At 36.4% G+C, this 12,377-nt stretch overlaps 1 protein-coding gene across 1 annotated transcript in view; it reads left to right on the plus strand.

Annotated features, from left to right (window-relative positions):
- NBN (nibrin) overlaps positions 1-12,377 on the plus strand; it is a 58,011-nt gene that overhangs the window by 13,572 nt on the left and 32,062 nt on the right. Inside the window, exons 6-9 of the mRNA XM_062188281.1 lie at positions 3,076-3,193; positions 3,786-3,979; positions 9,920-10,017; positions 10,733-10,862. Coding sequence (XP_062044265.1) covers positions 3,076-3,193; positions 3,786-3,979; positions 9,920-10,017; positions 10,733-10,862 — 540 coding nt within the window. The remainder of the gene's footprint in view (positions 1-3,075; positions 3,194-3,785; positions 3,980-9,919; positions 10,018-10,732; positions 10,863-12,377) is intronic.

Here is a 12,377-nt window from a genome sequence, read left to right on the forward strand (position 1 = left end):
CGTTGATTGTTTTGCGAATGTTGAACCATCCCTGCATACCAGGGATAAATCCCACTTGGTCTGGGTGGATGATCTTTCTGATGTGTTGTTGCATTCTATTGGCCAGAATTTTATTGAGGATTTTTGCATCTATGTTCATCAGGGATATTGGTCTGTAATTCTCTTTCAATGTTGCATCTTTTTCTGGCTTAGGAATTAAGGTGATGGTGGGTGGCTTCATAGAAAGAATTTGGGAGGATTCCCTCTTTTTCGATTGTTTTGAATAGTTTGAGAATAATTGGAGTTAGTTCTTCTCTAAATGTCTGGTAGAACTCAGCAGTGAATCTATCTGGCCCTGGGCTTTTCTTTGTTGGGAGGGCCTTTATTACTGTTTCAATTTCTGTGTCAGTTATGGGTCTGTTTAGGTTTTCTATGTCTTCCTGGCTCAATTTAGGTAGGTTGTATGTGTCCAAGAATCTGGACAGATTCTAATCCCAGAATTTTAATACTTAAGTTTAAATTAAGGGAGTTGAGGGATGTTTATATTTTCTACTTTTATTAGCAAAATTTTAATATATAGTTTGTAATATCAACTAATTTTATTATCAAGTGTCTGTTGAATGTCTATCACACATCAGTCAAGATATACTTGAGGGTAATAATAATTAGCCAAAACAGGTATAGGGGCTGATGTTTTGGTGGAGCAGATTAAGCTGCTGCTGCAGCACCAACATCCCATATGGGCACCAGTTTGCTTCCTGGCTTCTCCACTTCTGACCCAACTCCCTGCTAATGCCATGGGGAAAAACAGCAGATGATTGCCCAAGTATTTGGGCCCGTACCACCCATGTGGGAGACCTGAAAGAAGCTCTTGGCTCCTGTTTTATCCTGGCCTAGCCCTGCCTGTAGAGGTCATTTGGGGAGTGACCAGTGGATGGATCAATGTCTGTCTGTGTCTTTCTCTCTCCTTTCTCTCTATAATTCTGACTTTCAGATAAAATAATTAAATCCTTAAAAAAATTTTTTTAAAAGTTACAATTTCTTCCCTCTTGGTACTTAGTGGAGGAGCCAAATATTCAAAACTCACACAAATAAAGTTAGGACTCTGGTAGATCCATTAGCGAGATCTATAGGCATATTCTGCTTACATTTTTGGGAACCTAGTTCAGTGTAGAACAAATGCTCAAACTTTTTTAACTAAGCTTCAATACGCTGTTCTCTTGGGTGCAGTAAATTATTATCTATAGCAAAATTTAAAAATGATAGATTAATTCAAAGCTGTAGGTAATTTTGAAGTCATTCTAGTTTCATTAGAAAGCAGTTAAGAATTTCACTTCTACTTAGTCATACGTATGTTAAATACTTACCATGTTTGTTTATGATTGGCTCTATAATCTTACTTTTGTGTTACATTACTATATATATAGACAAATTTGTAAAGTGTTTTTGTATATAGTGAAGTAACTAGTTTTTTATACTAGAAGAAGGTTAAATACTGGAGTTTTTTTGTTAAAAGAGATAAGGGAGATTTGAAGAGATACTGAAAGGTTTTCCTATGTAAGTGTTAGAATGTCTAGCATTCTTATTGTAGCTGTAATTTTAATTAACATTTGGAATTGTTTGATTTTTTCTATGTATCTCTAAAAGTAAACTATAAAATTTTAAAGCCAGTTGTTTAGAAAAATGAGAAATAACACAGTGACTTCCATTCTATTCTGCCAATTAAGTCTGCTGTGATCCCTCCTGATAACCCGGTAATTTGAGATAACAATTTCTGGAAATCATTATTTCAGGATAGACTTAGAGCATTCGTGGAATGGATTGGAGCAATGCATTTGTGTTTCTAATTATCAAGAAATGTTAACTGCTCTATCAAGTTCAGCTTTACTTTAGGAGATACACACATTCTTATAGGTGGGCAAGGAGAAATCAAGGTGGGGGAGGCTCAGAGTGAGGAATGTAGGGAGATTAGTTCTACAGTCGGTTGATGACCATTCAGACTGCATTATTTTTGCTATATTGGCTGTTGCTCTCTGAAGATAGTTAACTCGAATGTTTATTAACTGATTGTCCAGGTTGTGAATTGTCCTCTATTACCATCATATTGGGTTAATATTTTTACTAGAAGGTAAAGAGAAAAATTGAAAGGTTGATTGGTTGTGAACAACTGTAACAAAATATCTGATTATCCAGGAAATTGAAACTGTGGACCAATGAAAGTAATAAGAATTATCTGTTGAATTTTACTTCCTATTTTTTTCTTTCTCCTCATTTCCATGGATGATTAAGATAATATTATAGCATCATATTAAAGAGCTAAAAAGGATGTCCTTTAATCTTCTTTGATGTGGGTTTAAAATTTTATGAACTTTTCTAAAGTCATCTTTTATAATAGTGTTCACAGAACAGAACATGAACATTATTAACACAAGCTGGCTCCCAAGTAAATACAAAGTGCTAAATAGCATTTGGTCTTTATAGGATGATATCTCTCATACTTTGTAATTTGCATAAACTGAGTCATGTATGCTTCATATGTGTCTGGTCATGATTGTCTGCTTTGGATAATTTATTCTGAGGAAATGAAAACCAATCCTGCTATTCTGTGTTACTATTCACCATATTTCTCAAAAAGGCGTTTAGATGTTTTTGGTCATTTTGTACCAGATAGATTGGAGCCAGCACTGTGGTATAGTAGGTTAAACCTCTGCCTGCAATGCCTGCATCTAATATGGGCGCTGGTTTAAGTCCTAACTACTCCACATTGAATCTAGCTCCTTGCTAATGCACCAGGGAAAGTGGAAGATGGCCCAGATACTTGGAGCCCTGCACCCACGTGGGAGACCTGGAAAAAGCTCCTGGTTCCTGGTGTAGCCTGGCACAGCCCTGGCCATTTCAGCCATCTGGGGAGTGAACAAGTGAATGGAAGATCTTTCTATCTCTCCCTGTCTCTATTTCTGCCTTTCAAATACATAAATAAATTATAATGATATTATGGAAATAATGACTTTCTTGTATCAGAAAGTGACCCTATTTACAAATTTAATAGTAAACATACAGAGTAGCATGTAATTACAATATACTTTAATTTTACAGTTTTTACCCACCTATTGATGAGCCAGCTATTGGAAGTAAAGATATTGATCTATCAGGACGGCAGGAAAGAAAACAGATCTTCAAAGGGAAAACATTCATTTTTTTAAATGCCAAGCAGGTAATGTTAGAAGCAACATTTTCCTAAATAAAACTATAAACTAAAATGTATTATTATTCTTACATTGTTAAGGTATTTGATTTTGGGATTTTGTGTAGAAGTGTGAAACCCAGGCAGTAATGTCTGCATAGTGATCATGTATTGATCATGTATATAATTATCATCTTTCTTAATGTCTGTTAACTGGTCTGTTTTATAAAAATATGTAAGTTGGGAGAACAGGAAACTTTGTCCTAACTTATTTAGTTAGTAAATATCTGTTGAATGTCTTCTGTATGCCAAAATTGGGGTTCCAACGGTTTTTGTTACAGTGGAAAAATGGTGCAGGGAAGCCAGTGGTTTGTACATTGTGCCAAGTGTGGTGATGATGATGATGATGTTACTATAGACGGTGTAATGATTCCATGGCTGCTGAGGGACCTTTTGAGCTAGGGATTTTCTCAAAATGAAATCTCAAATTGTCCACTCTAGGACAAGAACCAGTTCTTCCTTAATTCTGCTTCTGTTTTAGTTTTCAAATCAAATTCTTACATAACAAATGAGCTCAGAAAATTAATTGTGGCTAATAAAACACGTTCTTTTCACTTTTTAGCATAAGAAATTAAGTTCCGCAGTTGTTTTTGGAGGTGGAGAAGCTAGGTTGATAACAGAAGAAAATGAAGAAAAAGATAGCTTCTTTTCAGCTCCTGGAATTTGTGTTGTTGATGTGGGAATAACAAATACACAAATCATAATTCCTGACCCTCAGAAAAAATGGATTCATTCAATTATGGATATGCTTCAGAGGTACAGTATTATTCTTTGTTAGGTAAAGAAAATGCAAGTAGAAAGTTTTATATGACATAGTTTTGGTTGCACTTAATTTAACAATGGAAAAGTACTAAAATACTTCAGAAAGTTCATGGGAAGATGGTATTAAAAGATACATTTATTTGGGGGCAAAAACATTTTTAAGTCCATGTGTAGTTTTTTCATAGTATGCAGTTTCCATGAACTTTTGAAGACCTATCCTAGATACAAGAATTATAAAAGTTTTGTCGTCTGGTTTACCTGAAAACTGACTGTGACTTGGTATGCTAGAAATATAATGTTTTATCCATGACAGTTAAAACTGACTGTGACTTGGTATGCTAGAAATATAATGTTTTATCCATGACAGTTTTAGCTCAATATTTTCTGCCTCTTTTTTTATATTAATAGAACTTATAGATTTCACTTTCTGACTTAAAGTCATATTAAGTTTTTCTACAGTATACGACACAGTTGAGAAGGCTAAAATTCAAAGATGATTTCCTTCTGAAATTTCTAGGAGCTGAAATGTATTTGCACCTTCATAACTACATTAAAATGCATATAAAATTTCTCTGTATTTTGAGAAAGCATAAAAAATAGGTCAGCTATCTTAGAATGGTACTTGTAGTGGGGAGGGTCTGTAAATATGCCCAATCAGGGGTTTATGTCCATAAACTATTAATTTTAGCATTATTGAAGTTAAAAAGGATTTGAGAAATTGTGGAGAATGTCCCCAGAGCATTTGGTGGAGTCCCTTAAGACAAAGGAGGATATAGGTTCCCCAGCTCCATCTAGAAATGCAGATTACCTTACCTGGGAAAACCTCATGGGCCATAGAAAACTCATCCTATCTAAGGATCTATTGCAATTACAGGTATGCTTCTTTGATTGTAGTGCATATTCTAACAAACAGCCTTTGGCTCTCCTGCCCACTGCTCCCTTCCAAACACATGGCAACAGTCACCTTAAGTAAAAAAGAATTGCTGCTGCGGGTATACCCCTCATCTGCATTGTAGCAATTGTCAGCCCCTTACCTGCCCTGCCTGCCCGTTGCTTCCTTGCAGTGTGTGTTCAGAAAATCTAGCTCCGCGCACTCTCTCCCTCTCTCCTCTAGTGAGGGTTTTTTTTTTTTTTTTTTTTTTTTTTTTTTATTTGACAGGTAGAGTCACAGACAGTGAGGGAGAGACAGAGAGAAAGGTTTTCCTTCCGTTGGTTCACTCTCCTAATGGCTGCTACGGCCAGCACTGCGCCAATCCAAAGCCAGGAGCCAGATGCTTCCTTCTGGTCTCCCATGCGAATGCAGGGGCCCAAGCACCTGGGCCATCCTCCACTGCCTTCCTGGGCCACAGCAGAATGCTGGACTGGAAGAGGAGCAACCAGGACTAGAAACCAGTGTCCATATGGGATGGCAGCGCCACAGGCAGAGGATTAACCAATTGAGCCATGGCATTGGCCCTTCTAGTGAGGTGTTCTTACCACCTGTGATGTCAGCCTCAGTCACTTCCTGCAATAGAATTATCAGGCTTGCTAGTCTGTTGACTGAATTTCTGTCCACCTGGCAAGATGCATAGTTGGAGCCTTGATTACAGATATTGCCTGAAAAGTTCATTGTTAGCTTCCTATAAAAGATTGTTTTCCTGTCCCAGGAGTCCTTCTGGTGATGGAGATTACCTTTCCTCTTACGGGTTTGCTAAAATAAAAAATAAACTGCATTCACTTGTCCCATAAATATTCTACAGAGTTATATTAACTGCTTTAGAAGAGAAAATTACTATATTACTACGATAACAAAAATTTACTGTTGTTTCATTATGCTTTTTTTTTTTTAAGAGTGGTTATTTATTTCTTTGAGAGGTAGAGTTAGAGAAAGGGAGAGACAGAGAGAAAGGTTTTCCATCCACTGGTTCACTTCCCAAATAGCCACAACAGCTGTAGGTGAGCTGATCTGAAGCCAGAAGCCAGGAGCTTCTTCCAGGTCTCCCACATGAGTACAGGGCCCCAAGGACTTGGGCCATCTTCATTGCTTTCCCAGACCATAAGCAGAGAGCTGGATTGGAAGAGGAGCAGCCAAGGCGTGAAACAGTACCCATCTGGGATGCTAGTGCTGCAGGCAGAGGCTAAGCCTCCTATGCCACAGTACCAGTCCCTGTTTCATTATGTTTTATGCATTGGGAATATGATAGTGAGCAAGACAGTCATGGTCCCTTCCACCGTTAGAGCTTACTGTCCAGAGAGAGAGACAGAGACAGATAAAGACAAGTAAACAGATAATTATGCAGGTGCATCAAGGTGACTGAGTAACAGGGCTTGGTGGAGAAACTTATTCTAAATTATAATGTCCCTTTCAGGCAACATTTTTACCTGTGACCAGTCTTTCAAGGAGCCAGACAAAGAATGTGCCAGGCAGAAAAGCAGCAAAAGTGTTTATAATTTAAAAATTCATAATCATATGGAGAACTTAATTTTTAGAAATCGTTCTAAGAGTATAGATATGTACAAATATTTAATCTTCATGTAGCTGTATTTGCTGTTATGGCCCCATTGTGTAGATGACGTAAACTGAGGATAAAGGGATTTGAATAAAACACATATAGTGAGCAGCCAGGATATGGACCCAGGTAGTCTGGTTCTCTCATCTGAGCTCCTCACCGCTACATGTTTCTATTTTCAGCGTATATAGATACCGAGAAAGTAAGTCGCTGGAGTACAAAGTTGCTCAAACTCTGGTAGTTTGATCATAAGATGACATTTGGTTCTATAGTCTTTGGCCCCTGTTAGAATTTGTTTTGGGTCAGAGTAGGGTGGAGGAGTAGTGGTGGTGGACAGGGCAATCTTATAGTTTGAAAAAGGCTGTTAGGGCTGGTGTTGTGGCACAGCAGATTAAGCCACTGCGTACAACACCACAACATCCCATATGGAAGTTCTTGTTCCAGTCCTGGCTGCTCTGCTTCAGATCCAGCTTCCTGCTAAAGTGCCTGGGAAGGCAGCAGAAGATGGTCTAAGTACTTGGGCCCTTGCTACCCATGTGAAAGACCGGATGGAGTTCTAGGTTCTGCTCCTGACTTTGGCCTGGTACAGACTTGGCTGTGTGACCATTTGGAGAATGAACCAGTGAATAGAAGATGGTTATTTCTCTCTCTCTCTCTGCCTCTCAAATAAAAGAAAATAAATAAATAAATCTTAACTGTTTCTTAAGTCATTGACCTATCAAAGGACATTTGCATTCTTTACAGTTTTTGTTAATAAATATGCTGTTAGAAACATTCATATACAGGTGAATGTAAGTTTTTATTTCTCATGATAAATTTCCACCAGTACAAATGCTAGGACATTTTGATATTTACATGTTTCTGTGCTCTTGTTCATTTGTAGGAGCTTTCTATGTATCCTTTCTAGTAATCCTTTTTTTTTACTTAGGCACATTGCAAATTTGTTACTTTAGTTTTTATAACATAACTTTATACCTTTTTTAAAAAGATCTATTTTTATTTATTTGAAAGGCAGAGTTACACAGAGAGGGAGAGAGAGACATCTTCCATCTGCTGGTTCACTCCCTAAATGTCTGCAGTGCCCAGAGCTAGGCCAGGAATGGTCATGCTGAAGCCTGAAGCTAGGAACTTCACTGGGTCTCTCACATGGGTGCAGTGGACCAAGGAATTGGACCATCTTCCACTGTTTTCCCAGGTGGATTAGCATGGAGCTGGATCAGAAGTGGAGCAGCTGGGAGTCCAGCTAGTGCCCATTTAGGATGCCAGTGTTATAGGTGGCATTGTGATGCCAGGATGCCAGCCCTATAACTTGTGTTTTTGGTGTGTTGATAAATAAAGCCCATTAATTTTAATATATTAAAATTGACAACCTTTTCCTTTATAGTCAGTGATTTTTGTATATCATGTAAGAAATTTTTTCATATATCAAAAAGATAATATGATATGTTTTATTGATTTTACTAGTATTCTCTTATTTTGTTTTTGAAAGTTGTTTTTAATCTGCCTGGAATTGATTCTGTTTTATACCAAAGTTCCTTACATGTGTGGCTGTGCTTTTTTGGCTTTATTCTGTTTCATTGATTAATCTTTCTTTGTATCAGTACCACATTTACCACATTGTCTTAATTACTAGAATTTCAGTGAGCTCCTATCTGGTGGGATAGTCTTTTTTGTCTTCTTCTGAAGGATCCCAGCTATTCCTGGACTCTTAATTTTCCATATATATATATAGAATCATCATCCCAAAAACCACATTGGAGTTTTTCTTAGGAATTCTGTTGAATATGCAAATCAGCTTTGGATGTAACAGTTTTTACAATTTTAGTCATTTGTATCTGTGAATGTGATATCTCCCTCCATTTACTTAGGTCTTTTAAAATCCCTAAATATGCTTTCTGTGTAGAAATATTTAATATCTCTTATTAGATTCATTCCTAGACAGTACACATTTCTCTGATACTATTACTAATGAATGTTATTGTCTCTTTAATTACATTTTCTGGTTGTTTGCTACTAATGTATATAAATTGCCAACATTTAAATATTCATTTTGTATCCATCCATCACCTTATTCTTCTCTTTCATTCTTATTAATTTTATCCTTTTTTGTAAAAATTGTATCTATCAATAATTACATTTCTGTCCTCTCTTCTAATCCTTATGTCTGTGATACCTCTTTTTTGTTTTTGTTTTTTTTTTTTCTCCTTTTCTCTCACTTTGTTTTGTACTAACTGGGACTACCAGATCAATGTTGAATAGATGTAGTAAAAGTAGCCACATTAATCTCATTATTGATTTTAAAAGAAATGGAGCAGACATTTAGCCTAATGTTTAATTAAGATGTTGCATCCCACATCAGAGAGCCTGGATTCAGTTCCCAACTCTGGTTCCTGATTCCATCTTCCCAACAGTACAGATCATGGGAAGCAGCAGTGATGGATCAAGTAATTGGGTTCCTGTCATAACCATGGGAGACCTGAATTGCTTTCCCAGCTAGCCAGCTTCAAACTGGCCCAGCCCCCAACACTGCACTCATTTGAGGAGTGATCCAGTAGAGGGGAGCTCTCTGTCTCTTCCACTCAAATAAATAAATAAAGAACTTTTTAAAATAATATAAAAGATGCTTCTTATGTCTTCCTACTTAGTGATACAGTTTCTGTATAGCATTATTAAATTAGTATTTGAAATATTTTAGGTAACCAATCTTCAGAACTAATTTACATCATATAATTTATAGTTTCAGAAAGTTAGGGTATTTTAAAAACTGGTTTTAGATTGCCTGAATTATACATAGGTATATGTTATCACTTGATTGTAATGTCTAAAAAAAGCTTCAGTATAATAGTTACAATCGCACCTGTAGTTGAACTCTCTTTAAGATTCAATTCAGTTCATAATTGTCTTTGTTTTGCAAAATCATTCATTCACATTATAGAATAACAGAAAATTGGTTTACCTTTCTATAAGGTTCTTTTAATAAGAAGATACTTAAATACATGTAATTTTGGTAAAGTAATTTGAGGTACTGTAGTTCTAACACATGTATACCTATACCTTAAATTTAGGTCTTTATACTTTTCTCCCTACCTCCCTTCTTTCCTCTTTTTAAGTTTTACCATCATATCTTATTCATCATAGGTTAGCTTGTAATACTGTTTTCTCCTCATTCTGAAAACTGTAGAAAAAATCTATATCCTTTATTCTGACCTTTTTTTTAAACAGATGAAGTTATCTGAGTTACTAAAAGGTGGTAGACTTGCCTAATATAACATTGCCCCAGCATTATTATTAGTGTAAGCTAGGCTCTGTGTATTTGAAATTCTATTCATACCATAAAATTATAGTATCTGTTTGGGAGGGAAATAAGGTTGATTTAGCTTGACATTATCTTAATAAAATTGTTAGTTTTAATGTAGTATCACAAAAAACTGTTTTATTCTAATAGACAAGGTCTTCGACCTATTCCTGAAGCAGAAATTGGATTGGCAGTTATTTTCATGACTACAGAGAATTATTGTGATCCTCGGGGCCAGCCCAGTTCAGGTAATTTAAATGTGATTTTATTGATTTCTTTAGTAACTACTTTATAAATTAATGATAGGTTGTGTGTATATTATGTATGTTGTGCTTACCAGGGGTAACCATATTTATCATCTTTTAAAACTCATCTATTTATACATGCATACATTTATTTATTTATGCATTCAATAAGTATTTGTGGCTGCCAGATACTAAGCACTCTTCTAGGCATTGCAGACTCATTAGTGAATAAAGTAAGCCAGTTCTCATATGAATTTTATATTCTAAAGGTCAAGAATCAGAAAGTAAACAGGCAGACTAATGGTTCACTTTAGGCAGGGCCAAGTACAAAGAAAGAGGAGGGTAAAACGAGTGGTGTAAAAGTGACTGAGAACAAGCTCTTATACATAGGCAGTCACAGAGAGTTTCACTGAAGCATCAGCCTTGTGCATCCTGAATGACGGGAAAAGGCAGCCTTGTGAGGATCTGTGTGACACAGAGTTCTAGATAGAAGGGAATGATGAGTCTGACATTTGTATGGAGGATGGATTCTTGGGGTCCAAAATGGAAGTGTGGATATAAGTAGAAAGCTCCTGTGCAGGCCCAGGTGAGAAAGAGCCTGGTGCTTTGGACCAGTGTGGTGGTAGTGGAAGTGCAGTGACCAAATGTCCATTTTGTTTCCAGCAGTTATGATTCTTTTTTTTTTTACCCCCCGCTTGTTCACTTGTGTGATTTACAGGTTTAAAGACAACAACTCCAGGGCCAAGCCTTTCACAGGCCTTATCGGTTGATGAAAAACTGAGGCCAAGTATCCCAGTGAACACTACAACATATGTAGCTGACACAGAATCAGAGCAAGCAGATACATGGTAAGGCTTCCATGGTAATAAACTATTGTTAGTATGCTGTCAGTAGATAAATAGTGTAATCAAGAAGTACAGTCAGTGCCTTCATCATGTCATCTCTTACGAGGTAAAGCATGGAAGAGTAGGATGGCAGGGAAAATGACATCTTAGAATAGGGATCAGCACATTTTTCTCTAAGGGACCAGCAAGAAAATAATTTGGCTTTTTGACTGTTGAATTTTTGTTTTATCTACTCAGTTTTATTGCTTGAAAGCAGCCACCATAGACAACGTAAAATTGAATTAGTGTGGCTATATTCCAATAAAACTTTATAGAATTTAGGTTTGGCCTGCAGATTGTAGGTTCCCAATGCTTGTCTTATCAGGGATAGTTTTCTTCATTTCCTTCAGATGTAACTGGAAGACTAAAAAGAATTATATAACTTCATTTGACACTTGTGAAATAGGTTTGAAATACAGTGGTTTCCCCTTGTCCATAGTTTTGTGTTTTGGGTTTCAATTACCCACAGTCAGCCATGATCTAAAAATATGTGATCGAAAATTCCAGAAACAAACAATTTATAAGTTTTAAATTTTTGTGCCATTCTCAGTGTGATGAAATTTTTTCCTTCCAACTCTACCCTATCCAGGATATGTGTCATTCCTCCATCCAAGGGGTTCACACTGTTGATGCCACCCACCCATTAGTCATTCAGTAGCTGTCTTGGTTATCAAATCAACTATCATGTCTTGTGGTATTTGTTTTTCAGTAAACCTTACACTGTAGATTAACACTACATCACAGTGTCTCTGTTTTTCACCTCACTTCATACAAGTATTGTGTCATTTCAAATCATTGCAAAAAATAAAAAGGTTGAGTGTGTTAGTCTATATTCGACTACTCTAATAAAATACCTGAGGCTGCATACTTTATAAAGAAAAGAAGTGCATTTAGCTCAAAGTGCTGGAAGTTTTGAGGCACAGCACCAGCATCATCTGCTCTTGTGAGAGACTCACAGCAGATGGCACCACAATGGCAGGACAGCTTGCAGGGGGAATCAATTACATGGCAAGATAGGATGGCAGAGAGCAATCAGCAATCACACTCACTCTTTTTTTTTTTTTAAATGAAACTTTTATTTAATGAATATAAATTTCCAAAGTACAGCTTATGGGTTACAATGGCTTCCCCCTCCCAAAACTTCCCTCCCACCCACAACCCTCCCCTTTACCGCTCCCTCTCCCCTTCCAATCACATCGTGATTCATTTTCAATTCTCTTTATATACAGAAGATCAGTTTAGTATATATTAGGTAACGATTTCAACAGTTTGCCACCATATAGCAACACATAGTGAAAAAAAAAATACTGTTGGAGTACTAGTTATAGCATTAAATAACAGTGTACAGCACATTAAAGACAGAGATCCTACATAATATTTTTTTTAAAAAAATTAATTAATTTTCTATGCCATTTCCAATTTAACACCAGGGTTTTTTTTTTTTTTCATTTCCAATTATCTTTATATACAGAAGATCAA

Source organism: Lepus europaeus, chromosome 4 (assembly GCF_033115175.1).
Source record: "Lepus europaeus isolate LE1 chromosome 4, mLepTim1.pri, whole genome shotgun sequence".
In the NCBI taxonomy this organism is placed as follows: Eukaryota; Metazoa; Chordata; class Mammalia; order Lagomorpha; family Leporidae; genus Lepus; species Lepus europaeus.